The following is a 24,056-nucleotide window of genomic DNA, read 5'->3' as shown; positions in this document are numbered from 1 at the left end:
TTAGGTGGGAAAGTAAGTTATGAGGAGGATGCAAAGAGTCTGCAAAAGGATATGGACAGGTTAAGTGAGTGGGCAAGAACATGGCAGATGGAATGAAATGTGAAGTTATCCACTTTGGTAGGAAAAATAGAAAAGCAGAATATTTTTTAAATGGTGAGAGATTGGGAAATGTTGGTATTCAGAGGGACCTGGATGTCCTTGTACACAATTAGGAAAGCAAATGGTATTTTAGCCTTTATTACAAAAGAATTGGAGTATATAAGAGTAAAGAAGTCTTACTGCAATTATATTGGGCCTTGATGAGACCACACCTGGAGTATTGTGTACAGTTTTGGTCTCCTTACCTAAGGAAGGATGTACTTGCCTGAGAGGGAGTGCAACAAAGATTCAGTAGGCTGTTTCCTGGGATGGGGGGATTGTCCTATGAAGAGAGATTGAGTAGACTAGGCCTATATTTTCTGGAGTTTAGAAGAATGAGAGGTGATCTCATTGAAACGTATAAAATTCTTAAGGGGTTTGACAGGGTAGATGCTGGGAGGATGTTTCCCGTGGCTGCGGTGTCTAGAACTAGGGGTCACAGTCTCAGAATAAAGGGACATCCATTTAGGACTGAGATGAGGAGAAATTTCTTCACTCAAAGGGTTGTGAATCTTTGGAATTCTCTGCCCCAGAGGCTGTGGATGCTCAGTTGTTGAGTATATTCAAGACAGAGAGCGATAGATTTTTAGATACCAAGGGATATGGGGATAGTGCGGGAAGGTGGAGTTGAGGTAGAAGATCAGCCATGATCTTATTGAATGGCGGAGCAGGCTCGAAGGTCTAAATGGCCGACTCCTGCTCCTATTTCTTATGTTCTTGTATTATAAAAAGGATATAGGGGCACTGGAGAGGGTGCAAAAAAGATTTACAAGGATGATACCAGAACTGCGAGGTTATACCTTTCGGGAAAGGATGAACAGGCTGTGTCTCTCTTCTCTTGAAAAGAGAAGGCTGAGGGGTGACATAATAGAGGTCTTTAAAATTCTGGAAAGTTTTGATAAGAGTAGATATAGAGAGGGTGTTTCCACTTGTGGGATGAGCAAAACTAGAGGCCATCAATCTAAAAGTCACCAAGAAATCAAATAGGGAATTCAGAAGAAACTTCTTTACCCAGAGAGTGGTGAGAATGTGGAACTTGCGACTGCATGGAGTAGTTGAGGCGAATAGAATAGATGCATTTAAGGGGAGGCTAGATAAGCAAATGAGAAAGAAGGGAATAGAGGGTTATTCTGATAGCATTAATGGGAGGCGGCTCGAGTGGAGCATAAACACCGGCATGGATTGGTTGGACCGAATGGCCCGTTTCTGTGCTGCATATTCTATGTAATTATTTGAGTCGTAGAGCTTAAAAATCTAAGTCTTCTTAACACTTACAGGTAAAGCACAGTTTACATGGGCCTGAGCATCCCCAGCCCTGCCTATTATGTTCACAAACATATTGGTGGGGGGTTGAAGGTTTGACTTCTGTCATGGGGACTCGGTAACATGAAGTAGACCCATTCCCCAGGGTGAATAATTGTGACACATTTGATCGATGTGAGATTATATGTGCAGATTTTAGCTAGAGACTAGATGAACTGCCAATGGTAGGAGTGTACAGCTGGGCACAGAAACTCAACATTTTATGTCTTGGAATAGCAAAGTTTAAGTTTAGCCATATATTCACTGTTTCTGTTAACTTTGAAAATGTGTATGACAAATTGTAACTTGTTTCATATCTTTATTCCAATACATATATTACACCCAGTTTCCTGTAAGATCACTCTTCTGAACAAGCATTTAGGCTACAAGACAATCCAAAGGAATCCTTGCAGCAAAACAGAGCACTGCTATTTGCCTGATGTCACTGGACTATGATAGGACAGAGCAGAGCTCCATCATGCTCCAAATAGGAGCATTTTGGTAGTACATCCATTTTTGCTATGACTAAATAGAATAATGGAAATTTAAAATTAACTTCAACTGGGCACCATCATTTGACCATGAAGAGCAAATTTTAATTTGACTCGCACTCTTTAGTTTGGATAGATCACTTATATTAGTGGTGCCTGCTTCTTGGGGAATGCGCTTGTGTGTATTTTAGTTTGGTGGCATTAGGCTACTTGAAATAGTCCTAAATGATAATGGTGTGATTATTACCGTTTGAAATGGAAAGGAGAATGTGATGGGCAGCCGACATAGGTTCTGCTGCAGAATTTCATGATAAAAGGGTAATTGTTAGTCCTTTCTCAATCATTTCATATTTAAAGTTGTGAGTTTCAGTCTGTAGAAGATCTGCTTACAGAAACTGCCTTGAACACAATTTACACGTTGGGAGAACACCTGAATTGTAACCGTGTTTGCCTGATTTCATCAACTTCTTGAGAAGTAAAGCTATTCAAACTATTTCACGTATTAAATTTCTGTTTACCTGGCATTATCATTTTTTTTCCAGGATCAAAACCTGCTTCCAAAAAAATACTTTGAAGTTGACTTTCCAATGATTGTCATGAGAAAAATACACTTGATCAAGTAAGTTCCTTTTGATTATTAAATCACCAGCTTCATTTACAATTTCAAGTTTCTTCAAGAGTGGGTAGGACAGAATCCTGGCGAATCATATAACTAGGGCTGTAGAGAGGGCTTTAAACTAATTAGTGGGGGGGAGGTTTCTAGAGAGCAAATAATAAAAATGACAACGGCGAAGGTCATAGACCTAGGTAGCAGTGGGGGAATTAAAAACCAGAGAGTGTCAGGAAGGGACAGAATGTATGGAGTAAAAGGAAAAAGCAGGAATTAAGTGTCAAAACATATTTGAAAGTTCTTTATCTGAATGCACGTAGCATTCGTAATAAAATGGACGAGTTGACGGCACAAATAACTGCATATGGGTATGATCTTGTTGCCATTACAGAAACATGGCTGCAGGGTGACCATGACTGGGAATTAAACATACCAGGTTATTTAACGATCAGGAAGGAAGGGGAGGTGAGGTGGCTATGTTAATAAAGGAAGGAATCACTATAATACAGAGAAATTATATTGGGTCAAAGGATCAGGATAGTGAAACAGTTTGGGTGGAGATAAGGAATAATAAGGGGAAAAAAACACTAGTGGGCGTAGTCTATAGGCCTCCTAACAGTTGCAACTCTGTTGGACGGAGTATTAATCAGGAAATAGTTGGGGCATGTAATAAGGGAACAGCTATAATTATGGGGGATTTTAACTTTCATATTAACTGGACAAATCAAATTGGGCAGAGCAGCCTTGAGGAAGAGTTCATTGAGTGTATTAGGGATGGGTTTCTTGAGCAGTATGTAACTGAACCGACCAGGGGGCAAGCAACCTTAGATCTGGTCCTGTGTAATGAGACAGGATTAATTAAAAATGTCCTAGTAAAGGATCCCCTTGGAATGAGTGACCATAACATGGTTGAATTCCATATTCAATTAGAGGGTGAGAAGGTTGGATCTCAAACAAACGTACTGAGCTTGAATAAAGGAGACTATGAAGGTATGAGAGCGGAATTGATTAGAGTGGACTGGGAAAATAGATTAAAGGGTAAGACGGTACATGATCAGTGGTGTACATTCAAGGAGTTATTTTACAACTTTCAAGAAAAATATATTCCACTGAGGAAAAAAGGGTGTAAAAGAAAAGACCGCCATCCGTGGCTAAGTAAAGTAATAAAGGATAGTATCCGACTAAAAACAAGGGCATATAAGGTAGCCAAATCTAGTGGGAGGATAGAAGATTGGAAAGTCTTTAAAAGACAGCAAAAAATAACACAAAGATTGATTAAGAAAGGGAAGATAGATTATTATGAAAGTAAATTAGCAAAAAATATAAAAACAGATAGCAAGAGTTTCTATAGTTATATAAAAAGAAAAAGGGTGGCTAAAGTAAATGTTGGTCCCTTAGAGGACGAGACCAGGAAATTAATGGTGGGAAACATGGAGATGGCAAAAACGCTGAACAAATATTTTGTATGAGTCTTTACAGTAGAGGACACCAAGAATATCCCAACACTGGACAAACAGGGGGCTATAGGGGGGGGGAGGAGCTAAACACGATCAAAATCACTAAGGAAGTGGTACTCGGTAAAATAATGGGACTTAAGGCGGATAAATCCCCTGGACCTGATGGCTTACATCCTAGGGTCTTGAGGGAAGTGGCGATAGGGATTGTGGATGCATTGGTAATAATTTTCCAAAACTCCCGGCAGATTGGAAAACTGCTAATGTAACACCCTTATTTAAAAAGGGTAGTAGACAGAAGGCTGGAAACTATAGACCAGAGCCTAACATCTGTGGTTGGTAAAATTTGAGTCCATTATTAAGGAGACAGTAACGGGACATTTGGATAAACATAATTTAATAGGACAAAGTCAGCATGGTTTTACGAAGGGAAGTCATGTTTGACAAATTTGCTTGAGTTCTTTGAGGACATAACATACAGGGTGGATAAAGGGGAACCAGTGGACGTAGTGTATTTAGACTTCCAAAAGGCATTTGACAAGGTGCCACACAAAAGTTTATTGCTCAAGATAAAAAAATCACGGGATTGGGGGTAATATTCTGGCATGGGTGGAAGATTGGCTATCTAACAGAAAGCAGAGAGTTGGGATAAATGGTTCATTCTCAGACTGGCAATCAGTAACTAGTGGTGTTCCGCAGGGGTCAGTGCTGGGACCCCAACTCTTTACAATCTATATTAACGATTTGGAGGAAGGGACCGAGTGTAACATATCAAAGTTTGCAGATGATACAAAGATGGGAGGGAAAGTAGTGAGTGAGGAGGACATAACCTGTATGTCCCTTTGCAGGTTTTTTAAGTAAGTGGGCAGAGATTTGGCAGATGGAATACAATACTGGAAAGTGTGAGGTTATGCACTTTGGCAGGAAAAATCATAGAGCAAGTTATTATCTTAATGGCAAGAAACTGGAAAGTACTATAGTACAAAGGGATCTGGGGGTACTGGTGCACGAAACACAAAGTTAGTATGCAGGTGCAGCAGGTGATCAAGAAGGCCAATGGAATCTTGGCTTTTATTGCTAGGGGGATCGAATATAAAAACAGGGAGGTATTGCTGCAGTTCTACAAGGTATTGGTGAGACCACACCTGGAATACTGCATACAGTTTTGGTGTCCATACTTAAGAAAAGACATACTTGCTCTCAAGGCAGTACAAAGAAGGTTCACTCGGTTAATCCTGGGGATGAGGGGGTTGACATGAGGAGAGGTTGAGTAGATTGGGACTCATTGGAATTCAGAAGAATGAGAGGCGATCTTATTGAAACATATAAGATTGTGAAGGGGCTTGATCGGGTGGATGCGGTGAGGATGTTCCCAATGATGGGTGAAACTAGAACTAGGGGGCATAATCTTAGAATAAGGGGCTGCTCTTTCAAAACTGAGATGAGGAGAAACTTCTTCACTCAGAGGGTGGTAGGTCTGTGGAATTTGCTGCCCCAGAGAGCTGTGGAAGCTATATCATTAAATAAATTTAAAACAGAACTAGACAGTTTCCTAGAAGTAAAGGGAATTAGGGGCTACAGGGAGCGGGCAGGAAATCAGACATGTGTCTAGGTTCGGATCGGTCATGGCCCTGTGGGTGGCGGAGTGGGCCCAGGGGCCGTGTAGGCTGGTCCTGCTCCTACTTCTTGTGTTCTAATTCTGTGTTAGATTTCAGGAGATGGTTTTATTCACAGGGATTAGTGGAGACCTTGGGAACAGGCTGCCAGCTAGGAGTCCTTCAAGAGTAAATTGGGCCTGTTCCTGGCTAGGGTGGAGATCACCTCTTACAGAAGGTAAGTACTGCAGGAAATACAGGGACAGAGTGATCTGGACGAGTTTCGATCGCCGAGATGGGTCGGAGAGGAATTTCCCAGATTTTTTTATCCCAAATTGGCCATTGGGTTTTTTATCTGGTTTTTTGCCTCTCCCGGGAGATCACATGGGTTCGGGTGGGATGGAGAGTGAAAGTTGATTTGAGGTTAGGATCAGATCAGCCATGATCTTATTGAATGGCAGAGCAGGCTCGAGGGGCCGATTGGCCTACTCCTCCTATTTCTTATGTTCTTATGATATCAGATGTATTGGCACAGCATAACAGATGTATTGGCACAGCATAACAATGTATTAATGTGATGTGTCATGGAATGGTGCATCCTAGTTCTCCTCTTCCCAGGGGTAGAAGGTGAGAGATTATTAAAGCACAGTTTGAAGATGTAATTCAGGCTCCATTTAAAAGTCATACATTCTGTCCTTGTAGATTTCTACTATAAATTCCCATGTCCACATTTTGAATGGAAAGTGCCTCTTTGCTGTAATGACCTGCTTCCACTCGTGGTGGCAGTGCAGCGTCTCCACTGGAGAGAGGATGTCATTACAGTATGGATAGGCAGTTTTCATTATACATGGGAATTTATAATGGGAAATGTTGACAGGAAATGCACGCAGATGTAAGATTTTTAATATATAAATACATTGGTCGCAACACTGGTACCTGGGAGACACCACCAATTACATCTCTCTAGTCTGAAAAACATCTGTTAATCACTACTCTATTTTTTAACCTTGAATCAACTTCATATCCATAATACCACACTCCCTTTAATACTATGTACTTAATTTTATCAGCAGGCCCCCATATGGCACATTGGCCCAGAAATTCGGGTCTCCACAGGTGAGTACGCACGGGGTACTCACCCGTAGGCCCGATGGAAGTGTCGGTTTCCTGCATGCGTGGGAAACCGGTACTTCCGTTCCTCTGAACGTAAAACCATGCTGACTCTGTCCTATTAAATTATGTTTATCCAAATGCCCTGATACTGTTTCCTTAATAATGGACTCCAACATTTTGCCAACCACAGATGTTAGGCTAACTGGTCTATAGTTTCCAGCTTTTTGTGTACTTCCCTTCTTAAATAAGGGTGTTACATTAGCAGTTTTCCAATCTGCCGGGACCTTTCCTGAGTCCAGGGAGTTCTGGAAAATGATCACCAATGCATCCACAATCCCTACCGCCACTTCTCTCAAGACCCTAGGATGTAGGCCATTAGGTCCGGGGGATTTATCCGCCTTCAGTCCCATTATTTTACTGAGTACCATCTCCTTAGTGATTTTAATCGTGTTTAGCTCCTTCCCCCCCCCTCCCCCCCCCCCCCCCCATTGCCCCCTGTTTGTCCAGTGTTGGGATATTTTTAGTGTCCTCTACTGTAAAGACTGATACAAAATATTTGTTCAGCGTCTTTGTCATCTCCATGTTCCCCACCACTAGTTTCCCGGTCCCATCCTCTAAGGGACCAACGTTCACTTTAGCCACCCTTTTTCTTTTTATATAGCTGTAGAAACTCTTGCTATCTGTTTTTATATTTTTTGCTAGTTTCATAATCTGTCTTCCCTTTCTTAATTAATCTTTTAGTTATTGTTTGCTGGCTTTTAAATGCTTCCCAATCTTCTATCCTCCCACTAGATTTGGCTAATTCATATGCCCTTGTTTTCAGTCGAATACTATCCTTTATTACTTTACTAAGCCACGGATGGCTGTCTTTTCTTTTACTCCCCTTTTTCCTCAGTGGAATATATTTATCTTGAAAGATGTGAAATATCTCCTTGAATGTAGACCACTGCTCTTGTACCATCTTACACTTTAATCTGTTTTCCCGGTCCACTTTAGTCAATTCTACTTTCATACCTTCATAGTCTCCTTTATTTAAGCTTAGTACACTGGTTTGAGATCCAACTCTCTCACCCTCAAACTGAATTTGGAATTCAACCATATTATGGTCACTCATTCCAAGGGGATCCTTTACTAGGACATTTTTTATTAATCCTGTCTCATTACACAGGACCAGATCTAAGGTTGCCTGCCCCCTGGTTGGTTCAGTTACATACTGCTCAAGAAACCCATCCCTAATACACTCAATGAACTCTTCCTCAATGCTGCCATGCCCAATTTGATTAGTCCAGTCAATATGAAAGTTAAAATCCCCCATGATTATAGCTGTTCCCTTATTACAAGCCCCAACTATTTCCTGATTTATACTCCGACCAACAGAGTTGCAACTGTTAGGAGGCCTATAGACTATGCCCACTAGTGACTTTTTCCCCTTATTATTCCTTATCTCCACCCAAACTGTTTCACTATCCTGATCCTTTGACCCAATATCATTTCTGACTATTGCAGTGATTCCATCCTTGATTAACATAGCAACCCCACCTCCCTTTCCTTCCTGTCTGTCCTTCCTAATTGTCAAATACCCTTGTATGTTTAGTTCCCAGTCATGATTATCTTGCAGCCATGTTTCCGTAATGGCCACCAGATCATACCCATGTGTAGTTATTTGCACCGTCAACTCGTCAATTTTGTTACGAATGCTGCGTGCATTCAGATAAAGAACTTTCAAATATGTTTTCTGACAATTTATTCCTGCTTTTACCCCTTTTACTATACCTTTATCATTATACATTCTGTCCCTTCCTGACACGCTCTGGTTTTTAATTCCCCCACTGCTACCTTGCTCTATTGCCTTCTCCGCTGTCATTTTTATTTTTCGCTCTCTTAAAACCTCCCCCCCACTAATTAGTTTAAAGCCCTCTCTACAGCCCTAGCTATTCGATTCGCCAGGACTCTAGTCCCAGCACTGGCCAAGTGAAGTCCGTCCCAACGGAACAGCTCTGTCCTGTCCCAGTACTGATGCCAGTGTCCCAGGAAGCAAAACCAATTTCTCCCACACCAGTCTTTGAGCCACGCATTTAACTCTCTAATTTTATTTACCCTAGCCAAATTTGCACGTGGCTCAGGTAGTAATCCAGAGATTATTACCCTTGTGGTTCTGCTTTTTAATTTGGCCCCTAGCTGCTCAAACTCCCTCAGCAGAACCTCCTTGTCCTATCTATGTCGTTGGTACCAACATGGACCACGACAACTGGATCCTCCCCCTCCCAGTCCAAGTTTCTCTCCAGCCCAGAGGAGATGTCCTTAACCCTGGCACCGGGCAGGCAACACAGCCTTCGGGACTCTCGCTCTCGGCTGCAAAGAACTCTATCTATCCCCCTAACAATACTATCCCCTACCACTACAACATTTCTTTTAACTCCCCCCACTTGAATGGCCCCCCGCTCCACTGTGCTGTGGCCAGGTTGCTCATCCTCCCCGCAGTCCCTGTTCCCATCCTCACAGGGAGTAAGCGCCTCAAACCTGTTGGACAAGAGCAAGGGCTGCGGCTCCTCCAACACTACCTCCTGGATCCCCGTACCTGCCTCACTTCTAGTCACACCATCCTGACCCTGGCCACGGACTACATCTGAATTAATTAATCTCATTGGTGTGACTACCTCGTGATACACAGAGTCCAGGTAACTCTCCCCCTCCCTGATGTGTCTGTGTTTGAAGCTCGGACTCCAGCTCCTCAACACGGAGCCGGAATTCCTCAAACAGCCAACACTTACTGCAAATGTGATCACCGTGAGCATCAATGGTGTGCACCAGCACCCACATATTGCAGCAGCAACACATCACCTGATCTCCCATTCTATGTAATTAATTAAATTTATTGATATTATTTTTAAATACCCTCTGCCCCGATTCTAGATGATGAATATCGCACCTTAGAAAGTATAAACCAAAGAGTTTAAGCTTAAAAAAGAGAGAAATACTTACCAACCAATCACTTACCCGCTTTCTGGTGACGTCACACTTGGATTACTTTTTACCTCTCTCCTTCCCTCCGAGTTCGGAGACTGGTAGGCCTTACCTGGTCTCTGGGACTTTTATTGCCCCGCTGCTGCCGCTGAATTCCTGCCGACGCTGTGAGGCCTTACCTGGTCTCTGGGACTTTTTATAGCCCCGCTGCTGCCGCTGAATTCCCGCCGACGCTGTGAGGCCTTACCTGGTCTCTGGGACTTTTATAGCCTCGCTGCCGCCGCTGAATTCCCGCCGACGCTGTGAGGCCTTACCTGGTCTCTGGGACTTTTTATAGCCCCGCTGCTGCCGCTGAATTCCCGCCGACGTAGAATGTCAGTACTCGGTCTGTTTCAAACTGGTATAAAAGACAATTGCAGTGAGGGACTAATTACACTTGCAAGAACTAGACTTGGACACAGCTACTATATTTTGACTGAAATCAGTTACATTACAGGGACAACAGTACACAAGTACTGTATCTGAACATAGGCACTACATTGTGCAAAACAGTGAAAGCAGTACTGAAGCAGCATGCACGTGGATAGACATTATAAAAGAATAGAAAAACAATAGTCTTGAACTGAGGAGAGGGAGGGTGAAAACATAGTTTAGGTTTTACTGTCTTACGCAGAAGGTGGTCAGTTTATGGAATGGACTCCCAAGGGAGGCAGTGATTGTATCAGTTATGTTCAAGAGAAAGTTGAAAAAGTACCTGACAAATTTGTTAGCGGAGTAGAAGAATTATTGTAGATTATGCTATTTCATAGACATTGGGACCACCCAGGTGGACTGCAGCGGTCTTTTCTGGTGCTGTACATTGCTGCATTCCAGCAGCCAGCCTAGAAGTCATAGGCCACGAATTTAATCGTGCTGAGGGGACAGGTTTGGAGGCTGGTCCGCTGTCAAAATCGCAGAGATTGACCGGGTAGGAAACCTGCTGTCAGCCCGCCTCCATGTGAGTCTCCCAGGTGTCGAGTCTGTCAGCACTGACCCGACACCAAGTGGCGCGGGAGACAATTCTGGTACTTAAATGGCTTGTTAAGAGCCAATTTAAGAGTATTTTGAGGCTTACTTCTAATTTTACCTTCTCCCCTTCTGGTTACCTGCTGTTCGGGGCACACGCCAGCTCAACCTGATGTGTTTTGAGTCTGCTCTGATGTTTGTGAAAAGCTGACAGCTGCAGAAGTGGTGTCAAGGATGCCATGTTGCAGATGGTGAGTTTCAGAGCAGAGAAAATGATGGTTACTGCATTTTTAATACAGGTAGACTATCCTTTATCCGAACTTCCGAAAACCTCTAAAAACCGAAAGTTTTTTTGTTCAGCGTAAGTCGTGCGCACGACATGACCAGAGTGGTGCACGACTTACGCTGAGCAGGGCAGAGGGTCACGGAGTTCCCTCCTGGGTGGGAGATTGCAGGCCGAGCTGGGCAGTGTGAAGGAGGTACCGGGAGAGTGAACCCAACAATACAGCGGCCGGTCCGATAGCTGCAGCAGCCCGTCCGATATTCTTTTCTCCCCCCGACCCAACCCACCCGATATTCTTTTCTACCCCCCCGGACCCGACCCGACCTGACCCCCGACCCGTCCGATATTCTTTTCACCCGACCCGAACCGCGGCCCGACCTCCATCACCAACCTTCTCCGCCATCACCTGATGCTGCACTGGACACAGGGCATCAGCCCTTGATAAATTTGCTGGCCGGGAGGCCAGCGATGGTATCACCATGGCCAGATTTTCTTCACTTGATGTTGTAAGCCCTGGCTTGCACATGATGCGCCAGGTTGACACCATCCCACACCAGCACCGTGAAGCATCCCTTTAATGTCCAAGCCATTCCATGCACACTCATCACTATAGCTGGGGGGAGGGGGGAAGTTATGACTGAACAATCACTGGAACTGAGTAAGACACTTCTCCAGGTGCACTCAGATCTGTCCAATAAGGGGCACTTTTTGAAAAATAGATTTCACTGTATGACAACTCATTACCAGAAACGTCACATGGGCATTGGCTAAACCTCTCAAGTGCCTACCCTTGTGTGTTGTTAGTTGGTATGCTTGCAGTAGGATGAAGGTGAGGGGTGGCTAGTGAGATGGGGACGTGATAAAGTAGATAGAGAGGGTTGGGTGGAGGTGCAAGGTAAGTTGGTGTCCTGGAGAGGTCTCTTCCGCCCTTGGAAGGGAAGAGAACCTCCCTGCGTGCTGAGAGAGCGTATGGAGGGAGTCATTGGAGAGCCTGGGTGCAAGCCTTCACCTTTGTGCAGTGATTGTCAGTGTTTGCAGCACCTCAATGCTGTCAAACACTGACAGAACAATTGTCAAACTCCATGTGAACGTGATCCCTTTAAGGAAACCGGCTGATGACGTGCCATCAAATGGTGTCATCAGACCCACTTCCTGTTAATTGGCCAGTAAGCCCACAGGGCGGGCTTAACAAGGCCAATCAAGGTAAAATCACGTCTGCAGAGCGGATGCGGCTGGGAGCAGGACCGGAACCCAGAAACCAGCTGTCCCACCCCCATCCCGCCGCCTCAATTAAATTCTCGGTAATAGTCTCTGTACAGTGTGTATAGCTAGTCCCGTGTCATCTGCATTTCTGCAGCAGGCATGCTTTTTCTCTGGGTATTTATTCACATCTGTGTTGTGACTTGTCCAGTAGTTCTTTAGTTTCCCATATCCATTGTAGCCTTGGATCTTGAATATCATGTTGCTGGTTGTTGAGTCTGGGATGAAAGCTTGCTGCACTCAACTGTGGCGGTAGTTGCTCATGTATGTGTAAATAAAATAAAGCCAAAGTTTAAAATTATTATCATACAGCAAGTGCACGGCGCAGAAGGAATCCAGATGGTCCCAGTGCTGCACAGCTGAGTGGTATCACTTGCTTATTGGAACCAGCTCCTTCTGTTGCAACATATGATTTTTGGGGCTACTTCTCTCTGGTGACTGGCTGTTCTGTGAGTGCAATTCCTTTGCCTATTAGTCATCGAGAAAAGATGAAAACAAAATAGTTGTGACTTGTAGCTGGTAGCGAGCCTGTCCCTAAGGCACAAGTGGTTCACAGTGGGGGGAGGGGAGGGTGGCAAAGTCATTTACATTATTGGGGAAGCATTGCCAAGTTTTGAGCCTATATATCCAAGAGACTGATTATATTACAGCTAATTGACTTTGTTAATTTATTTCAGTACAGCCGAACCACACTTTCCTAAGGTTATTAAAGGTTCTTTAGGAAAACAAGCATCACTCTGTCCAGTAGAATTTGCGATTGTCAGCATAGATAAAGTACAATCAGACCAAGTAACGATTTTAATCATCACCAAGATGTTTCTACCAGATGAAATACAGTCTAGCATTCTCAGGGAAAGAAGCAAAAAAATAGCAAGATATATTTTCTGGTGCTCCATATATAAAAGTGTCTTGCATTATCTGTTTTTCGACAAATAGAGCGAGATATGAATCAGAGGATTGCACACCAGTTAGTTTAACATCAATAGTGGTAAAATGCTTGATCCTCCCCACTCTACTGTCTTTCTTAGTCCCATACGAGGTGACAATGTCAGTGGTTCCCTTTCCTCAGGCATTGTCCTTCTCCCTTTCAAAGCCACCATCATCAACAAGCCCCCCCCCCCCCCCCCTCAACCCCCAGTTTAAAAAAAAACCCACTTGATCCATCTGTCCTGTCTAATTATCATCCCATTTCCATCTCCTTTTCCTCTGCAAGGTCCTTGAACATGTTGTCATCTCCCAGTACTTTTTCCCACCTGGACCTATCTCCATCATTTAACACAGTTGATAGTAAGAATTAGGAGCAGGAGTCGGCCATACGGCCCTTCGAGCCTGCTCCGCCATTCAATAAGATCATGGCTGATCTTTGACCTCGGCTCCACTTTCCTGCCCGATCTCCATATCCTTCGATTCCCCTAGAGTCCAAAAATCTATTGATCTCAGCCTTGAATATACTCAAAGACTCGGCATCTACAGCCCTCTGGGGTAGAGAATTCCAAAGATTCACAACCCTCTGAGTGAAGAAATTCCTCCTCATCTCAGTCTTAAATGTCCGACCCCTTATCCCGAGTCTACGGCCCCTACTTCTAGACACTCCAGCCAGGGGAAACAACCTCTCAGCTTCTACTGTCAATCCCCCTCAGAATTTTGTATGTTTCAATGCATCACCTCTCATTTTTCTAAACTCAAGTATAGGCTCAATCTGTCCTCATAGGACAACCCTCTCATCCCAGGGATCAATCTAGTGAGCTTTTGTTGCACCGCCTCTAAGGAGAGTGTGTCCTTCCTCAGATAAAGAGACCAGAACTGTGCACAGTATTGTCTCACCAAAGCCCTGTACAATCGTAGTAAGACTTTCTTACTCTTGTACTCCAGCCCCCTTGCATTAAAGGCCAACGTCCCATTTGCCTTTGTAATTGCTTGCTGTACCTGCATGCTACCTTTCTGTATTTCCTGTACTACGACACCTAAATCTCTCTGAATACCAACATTTAATGGTTTCTCACCATTTAGAAAATATTCAGTTTTTCTATTCTTCCTACCAAAGTGAATAACCGCAAATTTCCCCACATTATACTCCATCTGCCACCTTATTGCCCACTAACTTAACCTGTCTATATCCCTTTGCAATCTCTGTGTTCTCCTCACCGCTTACTTTCCCACCTAGCTTTGTATTATCAGCAAACTTGGATCATGCCATTCCCCTCCAAAAAATGGTCATTTGGCTGGCTAAATTCTACTGACTCATTCAAAAAAACTGTGCACACTGCACATGCTCCGACGGCAAAATCTGCTTTCAGCTAATAGTCATTCTTCTGTTCAAAAATATCAAGTCTAAATCTAGACTTTTTGGAGAAGCTGACGCATTAATTAAACTATTCAAGGACATAGAAGGCAGTTCAGTGGATAAATGTAATTGTGTTATTGTAAAGTATGTATTTTATTTTGTTTAAAATAATATTTTGGACAGTTAGAAATTTCAGTTACTGAGGGGGGGAAAATTACACTTTTTTTCAAGAAGAATTTTCAGCGATTCAATTAGTCCATTAGCAAAATAGGATGATGAAATATTTATACAGGATTTTCCATTATAAATGTTTGCATACAGATTTCCCATTATAATAAATATTTGCATAGGAAGTTTCCATTCTAAATGTTATAGGCAGTAACATTTGTGGACTGTAAGTGCACGCTATATGATTCTTATGCAGATGGTGCATGAATAAATAGTTACTAACACTTGATGGAAATTATTTTAACAAGAAACTTTTTCAGTTTGCAGTATAGTTAGATTCAGGCAAGTCACTTCAATTTGGAATAACTACAAAAATCTGGGTTATCTTTACTAACCTAGAGTATTTGCTTTGGTATTTTAAGTAAGGATCTGTTTTGTTATAGTCAACAATATTTGTGTGAATGATGCTAATTTTATTAAATTGGTCTTTAATGTTCGTGTATCTGAGTGATATACCATTGTTGAAATTCCTCTTTTTTCTGTAAATCGGCAGAAATGCGTTGTAAGATTGCTAATAAACAATGTGTAACTATTTACTCTTTCCTGCAGAACAAAGCCTCCATTGTCAAAGCCAATTATAGAAACACACTCGAGTAGTAGCCTGCTGATAGGTGAGAAAGAAAAATTATACTTGTATTCTTTATCTCTTCAAAATTTTAATGGGGCTTATGAAGCAAAGTAATGACTGAAGTGGACTGATCCTTGGTCTGATGACATAATTTCTCCTTGCGCCCAGCTGGGCTAATGAATCATGCATCTCAAATGCACGTAACCTTTTGAAAGCCACATCTCAAGCCCACAAAGCCTGATGAGTTATGTACATACCTTAATTCTGGCCAGTTTGATGAATTATGTACCCTTAGCATGCATAACCTAATAAATGGTATTCCTTGATCATGTTGTACTTGATGGGTGCCACACGTCCAATGTGCCTAGCTTGATAAGGTAGATACCTTGAATTGGGCTAGTAGGAAAGTGAGAGTAACCTCCAATATTCTTGTGACCTCTTGTGCAGCAATGTACTGAAAAGGAGTGATCTCCCAACTCTTCCATTTCGAGAACACTGTAGTTCAAAATACTGTAATTTGCATTTTAATTTTGTTTTAAAACTAAGTTTCAGTAAACTATGGCAAAGAATTTTCACACTTTTTTTTGCACATTTGCTAGATGGCTACAGCCTGGACTCTGATCGTTACACCATTATTGGGCAAGATCTCCGTGACCTGCCCATATTCATGGAAAGATTGAAGAAATTTGGCCTGAATACAAAGTAAGTTTACTCTTCTGAGATTGTCTTTAAACTACATTTGAATCTCATTACTGCCCTGCAACTAACTGCACTATCTCTAACCAACCCTAACCAAAGTCATGAATAATTCTCTGACTGAAACCATGCTGCATTATCCCGTCTCATCCTCTCACTAGCCTTTTACAGCCTACCTTTCCAGATCCCTCTGCTTGGGAACTGTTCCCCTCCCTTTGAAAATCACTGTCATTATCCCCTCAAAAAGCCTACCCTCGACCCACATGTCCTTGCAAACTATTGCCCATCTCCCTTTCTTCAAAATGCAAGAATTTGTTGTTGCCTCCCAAATCCGTGACCATCCTTCCTGCAACTTCATGTTTGAATCTCTCCAAACAGGTTTCGCACAAATAATTCTAATCAAAATCATGCATGAAGTCCTCTGAGACTGTGACCATGGTGCATTTTCCATCTCGACCTATCGGCAGCCTTTGACACGGTTGACCACACCACCCTCTTCCAAAGCCCAATCCCAGCTTGGTTCCACTCTTATCTATCTAATCATAGCCAGAGCATCTCCAGCAATAGCTTTTCTTCGTGCCCCTGGACCGTTACCTCTGGAGTCCTTTTCCTCATCTACATGCTGCTCCATGGCGACATCATCTAAAGGCATAGGGTCAGGTTCCACACGCACGGTGACGACACCCAGTTCTATCTCACCATCACCTCTTTGTCATCTCAAAACTTAAATATTGCAATGTTCTCCTGGCCAGCCTCCTATCCACCAGGCTCTGTAAGCTTCACCTCATCCAAAACTCTGCCCGTATCCTATCCCACACCAAGTCCCGTTCACCTATCACTCCTATCCTTGCTGACTTACATTGGCTCCCAGCTCTTAATAGGAACATGGGAACAGGTGGAGTCCATTCAGACCCTCGAGCCTGTTCCGCCATTCAATGAGATCATGGCTGATCTGTATCTTAACTGTATTTACCCACCTTGGCTCCATATCCCTTAATACCCTTGGCTAGCAACAATAGAGTCATAGAGTAATACAGCACGGATAGAGGCCCTTCGGCCCATCGTGTCCGCGCCGGCCATCAAGCCCTGTCTAATCTAATCCCATATTCCAGCATTTGGCCCGTAGCCTTGTATGCTATGGCATTTCAAGTGCACATCCAAATGCTTCTTAAATGTTGTGAGGGTTTCTGCCTCCACAACCCTTTCAGGCAGTGAGTTCCAGACTCCAACCACCCTCTGGGTGAAAAAGTTCTTTCTCAAATCCCCTCTAAACCTCCCGCCCTTTACCTTGAATCTATGCCCCCTAGTTATTGACCCCTCTACTAAGGGAAAAAGCTCCTCAGCATCCATCCTATCTATGCCCCTCATAATTTTGTACACCTCAATCATGTCCCCCCTCAGCCTCCTCAGCTCCAAGGAAAACAAACCCAACCTGCCCAGTCTCTCTTCATAGCTGAAGCGCTCCAGCCCTGGTAACATCCTGGTGAACCTCCTCTGCACCCTCTCTAACGCGATCACATCCTTCCTGTAGTGTGGCGACCAGAACTGCACACAGTATTCCAGCTGTGGCCTAACCAGTGTTTTATACAGCTCCATCATAACCTCCTTGCTCTTATATTCAATGCCTCGGCTAATGAAGGCAAGTATCCCATATGCCTTTTTTACCACCTGTTCCGCCGCCTTCAGGGATCTGTGTACTTGCACACCCAGATCCCTCTGACCCTCCGTCTTGCCTAGGGTCTTTCCATTCATTGTGTATTCCTTTGCCTTGTTAGTCCCCCCCAAAGTGCATCACCTCGCACTTTTCCGGGTTAAATTCCATTTGCCACTGTTCCGCCCATCTGACCAACCCATCTATATCGTCCTGCAGACTGAGGCTACCCTCCTCGCTATTTACCACCCTACCAATTTTTGTATCATCCGCGAACTTACTGATCATACCCTTTACATTCATATCCAAGTCATTAATGTAGACCACAAACACAAGGGACCCAGCACCGATCCCTGTGGTACCCCACTGGCCACAGGCTTCCAGTCACAAAAACAACCTTCGACCATCACCCTCTGCCTTCTGCCACTAAGCCAGTTTTGTATCCAATGTGCCAAGGCACCCTGGATTCCATGGGCTCTTACCTTCTTGACCAGTCTCCTGTGCGGGACTTTATCGAAGGCCTTACTGAAATCCATGTATACCACATCCACTGCGTTACCCTCATCCACACACCTAGTCACCCCCTCAAAAAATTCAATCAAATTAGTCAGACATGATCTTCCCTTGACAAAGCCATGTTGACTATCCCTGATTAATCCTTGCCTCTCCAAGTGGAGACAAATTTTGTCCCTCAGGATTTTTTCCAATAATTTTCCTACCACTGATGTTAGGCTCACTGGCCTGTAGTTCCCCGGTTTTTCCCTACTACCCTTCTTGAATAATGGTACTACATTAGCGGTTCTCCAGTCCTCTGGCACATCCCCTGTGGCCAGAGAGGTCCTGAATATATGTGTTAGAGCCCCCGCAATCTCCTCCTTTGCCTCACACAGCAGCCTGGGATACATTTCATCCGGGCCTGGGGATTTATCCATTTTTAGGCCAGCTAAAACCGCCAATACCTCCTCCCTCTCGATGTTAATATGTTCGAGCATATCACAGTCCCCCCGCCCTATTTCTATGTCTACATCGTCCTTCTCCATAGTGAAAACAGATGCAAAAAATTCATTTAGAACCCCTCCTACATCTTCCGGCTCCACACACAGATTGCCACTTTTGTCCCTAATGGGCCCTATTTTTTCCCTAGTTATCCTCTTACCCTTAATATACTTATAAAACATCTTCGGATTTTCCTTTATTTTGCTTGCCAGTGTTATTTCATGGCCCCTCCTTGATCTCCTAATTTCTTTTTTAAGTATCCCCCTGCACTCTTTGTACTCCTCTAGGGCTTCCTCCGTCTTTAGCCTTTAGTATCTACCAAAAGCCCTCCTTTTTTTCCTAATCCATTCTCGTATATCCCCTGACATCCAAGGTTCCCTGTGGTTTTTGGAACCACCCTTGACCTTTACGGGAACATGTTGCCATTGTATGATCTCAATCTCCCTTCTGAAAGCCTCCCATTGCTCCGATGCGGATTTTCCTACAAGTAGCTGATCCCAGTCCATTTTGGCCAGATCCTGCCTTATCCTATTAAAATCGGCCTTCCCCCAATTTAGAACCTTTATTTCCGGCCCATCCCTGTCCTTTTCCATGGCCACCTTAAATCTTACCATATTATGGTCACTATCACCAAAGTGCTCACCTACTAGCACTTTTTCCACTTGGCCGGCCACATTCCCTAGAATTAGGTCCAGTACCGCCCCCTCTCTTGTAGGACTTTCTACATGCTGGCTCAAAAAGCTCTCCTGGATGCACTTTAAGAATTCTACACCCTCTGAGCCTTTCACACTCTGACTATCCCAGTTAATATTGGGGAAGTTGAAATCCCCCATTATTATTACCCTATTATTTGCACATTTCTCTGAGATTTGCCTACATATCTGTTCCTCTATCTCCCCCTGACTGTTTGGAGGCCTATAGTACACTCCCAGCAAAGTGCTTGCCCCCTTTTTGTTTTTAAGCTCCACCCATATGGTCTCATTAGAGGACTGTCTGTGTGGAGTTTGCACATTCTCCCCGTGTTTGCGTGGGTTTACTCCGGGTGCTCCGGTTTCCTCCCACAGTCCAAAGATGTGCAGGTTAGGTTGATTGGCTATGATAAATTGACCCTTAGTGTTAGGGGGATTAAATACGTGGGGTTACGGGGCTGGGGTGGGATATGTGTTGGTGTAGGGGTTATGGGGATCGGGTGGGATATGTGTCGGTGCAGGCTCGATGGGCCGAAATGGCCTCTATCTGCACTGTGGGGTTTCTGTGATTTCTGTGATGACCCTGCTAATATATCATCCCTCCTTACTGCAGTAATTGACTCCTTAATTAATATTGCGACACCCCCTCCTCTTATACCTCCCCCTCTGTCTCGCCTGAAGATTCTGTACCCCGGAATATTGAGCTGCCAGTCTTGCCCTTCCCTCAACCATGTCTCCGTGATAGCAACAATATCATACTCCCATGTGTTTATCAACACCTTCAGTTCATCCACCTTATTCGCAAGACTCCTTGCATTAAAATAGATGCCATCCAGCCTTGCCCTTATATATTTGCCCTGTCTACCAAGCTGACTTGTTTTTTTCTCTATAATTGGCAGCACATCCCCCCCCTATTTCAGCTCCCCTCTGTATCCCATCCCCCTGCCAAGTTAGTTTAAACCCCCCCCAACAGTGCTAGCAAACCTCCCCGCAAGGATATTTGTCCCGCTCTGGTTCAGGTGCAACCCGTCCGACTTGTACAAGTCCCACCTTTCCCAGAAGCAGGCCCAGTGATCCAGGAAAGTAAAACCCTCCCCCCTACACCAACTCTTTAGCCACGCATTCATCTGCTCTATCCTCCCATTCCTATACTTACTAGCACGTGGCACTGGGAGTAATCCAGAGATTACAACCTTTGAGGTCCTGCTCTTTAATCTGTTACCTAGCTCCCTAAATTCTTGATGCAGGACCTCATCCCTCTTTTTACCTATGTCGTTGGTACCAATGTGGACCACGACCATTGGCTGTTCACCCTCCCCCTCCAGAATGCCCTGCAGCCGCTCAGTGACATCCTTGACCCTGGCACCAGGGAGGCAACAAACCATCCTGGATTCACGTCTACGGCCACAGAAAAGCCTATCTGTTCCCCTTACTATAGAATCCCCTACCACTATTGCTCTCCCACTCTTTTTCCCCCCTTCCTGGGCAGCAGGAGCACCCCCAGTGCCAGGAAGTTGGCTGCTGCTGCCTTCCCCTGGTGAGTCATCCCCCTCAACAGTATCCAAAGCGGTATACTTGTTTGAAAGGGGGATGCCCGCAGGGGTTCCCTGCACTACCTGCCTGCCTTTGTTGCTCCGCCTGATGGTCACCCCCTGTGCTGCCCTGCCCTGAGGCGTGAACAACTCGCTAAACGTGCTATCCACGAGCCTCTCAGCATCGCGCATGCTCCAAAATTCATCCACCTGCAGCTCGAGCGCCGCAATGCGGTCTGCAAGTAGCTGCAGCTGGATGCATTTCCCGCACACATGGTCGTCAGGGACACTGGCAGCTTCCCTGATTTCCCACATGGAGCAAGAGGAGCAGAACACGGGTCTGAGCTCTCCTCCCATGACTTACTCCTTTAATTAATTAAAAAATTTATTCAATACCCCAGTTACAGGTATACTCTAGGGCGCTTTATTTACCAACTGTCCCCACTACACCAGAGACCCTAGAAATTTAACACCACAGATGTCAAGCTTGTATTGAAAAGAGAGAACTACTCACCAACCAATCACTTACCTGCTCCCTGGTGACGTCACACACTGATTACTTTTTACCTCTCTCCTCTGCTGTTGATTTGGTGTGCCTCTGCCTTGGCGCCGGTTTTTATACCGGGCTCACCTCCTCCGCTGCTGCTCTCCCCCGAACTGGTCGGGCCTCTGCCTTGGCGCCGGTTTTTATACCGGGCTCACCTCCTCCGCTGCTGCTCTCCCCCGAACTGGTCGGGCCTCTGCCTTGGCGCCGGTTTTTATACCGGGCTCACCTCCTCCGCTGCTGCTCTCCCCCGAACTGGTCGGGCCTCTGCCTTGGCGCCGGTTTTTATACCGGGCTCACCTCCTCCGCTGCTGCTCTCCCCCGAACTGGTCGGGCCTCTGCCTTGGCGCCGGTTTTTATACCGGGCTCACCTCCTCCGCTGCTGCTCTCCCCCGAACTGGTCGGGCCTCTGCCTTGGCGCCGGTTTTTATACCGGGCTCACCTCCTCCGCTGCTGCTCTCCCCCGAACTGGTCGGGCCTCTGCCTTGGCGCCGGTTTTTATACCGGGCTCACCTCCTCCGCTGCTGCTCTCCCCCGAACTGGTCGGGCCTCTGCCTTGGCGCCGGTTTTTATACCGGGCTCACCACCTCCGCTGCTGCTCTCCCCCGAACTGGTCGGGCCTCTGCCTTGGCGCCGGTTTTTATACCGGGCTCACCTCCTCCGCTGCTGCTCTCCCCCGAACTGGTCGGGCCTCTGCCTTGGCGCCAGTTTTTATACCGGGCTCACCTCCTCCGCTGCTGCTCTCCCCCGAACTGGTCGGGCCTCTGCCTTGGCGCCGGTTTTTATACCGGGCTCACCTCCTCCGCTGCTGCTCTCCCCCGATCTATCGATCTCAGATTTAAAATGATCAATTGAGCTAGCATCTACTGCTTATTGTGGTAGAGTTCCACACTTCTACCACCCTTTGTGTGAAGGAGTGTTTCCTAACTTCTCTCCTGAATGGCCTGGCTCTAATTTTAAGGTTCTGTCCCCTTGTCCTAGACTCCCCCCACCAGCAGAAAAAGTTGCTCTCTATCTACCTTATCAATTGCTTTCAAAATCCTAAAAACTTCAATCAATACACCCCTTAATCATCTATATTCCAGGGAATACAAGCCTGGTTTATGTAATCTCTCCTCATAATCTAACCCAATGTAATCATTTGAATTCCGTTTTAAAAAAACAATTAAATAAATCTGGAATAAAAAGCTGGTACCAGTAATGGTGACCATGAAGCTATTGGATTGTCATAAAAACCCATCTGGTTCACTAATGTCCTTTTAGGGAAGGAAACCTACCGTCCTTACCCGGTCTGGCCTGTGTGTGACTCCAGACCCACAGCAATGTGTTTGACTTTTTTAACTGCCCTCTGAAATGGCCTAGTAAGCCACTCCATTGTATCAAAGCACTACAAAGAAGTACAATAAGAATCAAACCGGACGGACTACCTGGCATTGACATGAAGTTTCGTGGCATCAGATCAAACATGGGCAAGGAAACCTCCTGCTGATTACCAGCTATCGGCCTCGCTCAGCTGATGAATCAGTACTTCTCCATGTTGAACATAGAATGAAGGGCATAGAATGTACTCTGGGTGGAGGACTTCAATGTCCATCACCAAGAGTGGCTCGGTAGCACCACTACTGACCGAGCTGGCTGAGTCCTGAAGGACATAGCTGCCATACTGGGCCTGCGGCAGATGGCAAGAGAACCAACACGAAGGAAAAAACCTACTTGACCTCATCCTTGCCAGTTTACCTGTTGCAGATGCAGCTTTCCATGACCATATTGGTAGGAGTAACCACTGCACAGTCCCTGTTGAGACGAAGTTCCGTCTTCACACTGAGGACACCCTCCATCGTGTTGTATGGCATTACCACCTTGCTAAATGGGATAGATTCAGAACAGATCTAGCAGCTCAAAACTGAGCATCTGAGACGCTGTGGGCCATCAGCAGCAGCAGAACTGTATTCCACCACAAACTGTAACCTCATGGCCTGGCATATCCCTCACTCTACCATTACCATCAAGCCAGGCAACCAAGCCTGGTTCAATGAAGAGTGTAGACGAGCATGCCAGGAGCATCACCAGGTGTACCTGAAAATGAGGTGCCAACCTGGTGAAGCTACAACACAGGACTACATGCAGGCTAAACAGCGGAAGCAGCATGCTATAGACAGCTAAGCCATCCCACAATCAACAGATAATATTGAAGCTCTACAGTCCTGCTACATCCAGTCGTGAATGGTGGTGGACGATTAAACAATTAACGAGATGGCGGAGACCAGCACGTGAGTGCGAAAGACAAGGCTGAAGCGTTCGCAACCATCTTCAGCCAGAAGTACCGAGTGGATGATCCATCTCGGCCTCCTCCTGAGGTCCCCACCATCACTGATGCCAGTCTTCAGCCAATTTGATTCACTGCACATGATAGCAAGAAACGGCTGAGCGCACTGGATACAGCAAAGGCTACGGGCACCGACAACATCCCAGCTGTGCTCCAGAACTAGCCACACCAAGCTGTTCCAGCACAGCTACAACACTGGCATCTACCCGACAATGTGGAAAATTGCCCAGGTAGGACAAATCCAATCTGGCCAATAACCACCCCATCAGCCTACTCGATCATCAGCAAAGTGATGGAAGGTGTCGTTGACTGTGCAATCAAGTGGCA

The 24,056-nt window shown here is 45.1% G+C and overlaps 1 protein-coding gene across 1 annotated transcript in view; it reads left to right on the top strand.

The window, feature by feature from the left end:
• lcmt1 (leucine carboxyl methyltransferase 1) overlaps positions 1-24,056 on the top strand; it is a 72,774-nt gene that overhangs the window by 11,734 nt on the left and 36,984 nt on the right. Inside the window, exons 5-7 of the mRNA XM_086000127.1 lie at positions 2,474-2,550; positions 15,277-15,338; positions 15,895-15,997. Coding sequence (XP_085856253.1) covers positions 2,474-2,550; positions 15,277-15,338; positions 15,895-15,997 — 242 coding nt within the window. The remainder of the gene's footprint in view (positions 1-2,473; positions 2,551-15,276; positions 15,339-15,894; positions 15,998-24,056) is intronic.

This window comes from Somniosus microcephalus, chromosome 11 (assembly GCF_052327205.1).
Source record: "Somniosus microcephalus isolate GS21.2 chromosome 11, FLI_Smic_1.0, whole genome shotgun sequence".
Lineage (NCBI taxonomy): Eukaryota > Metazoa > Chordata > Chondrichthyes > Squaliformes > Somniosidae > Somniosus > Somniosus microcephalus.
The sequence above is the reverse complement of the archived record's forward strand: the minus strand, read 5'-3'. Positions and strand labels throughout refer to the sequence as shown.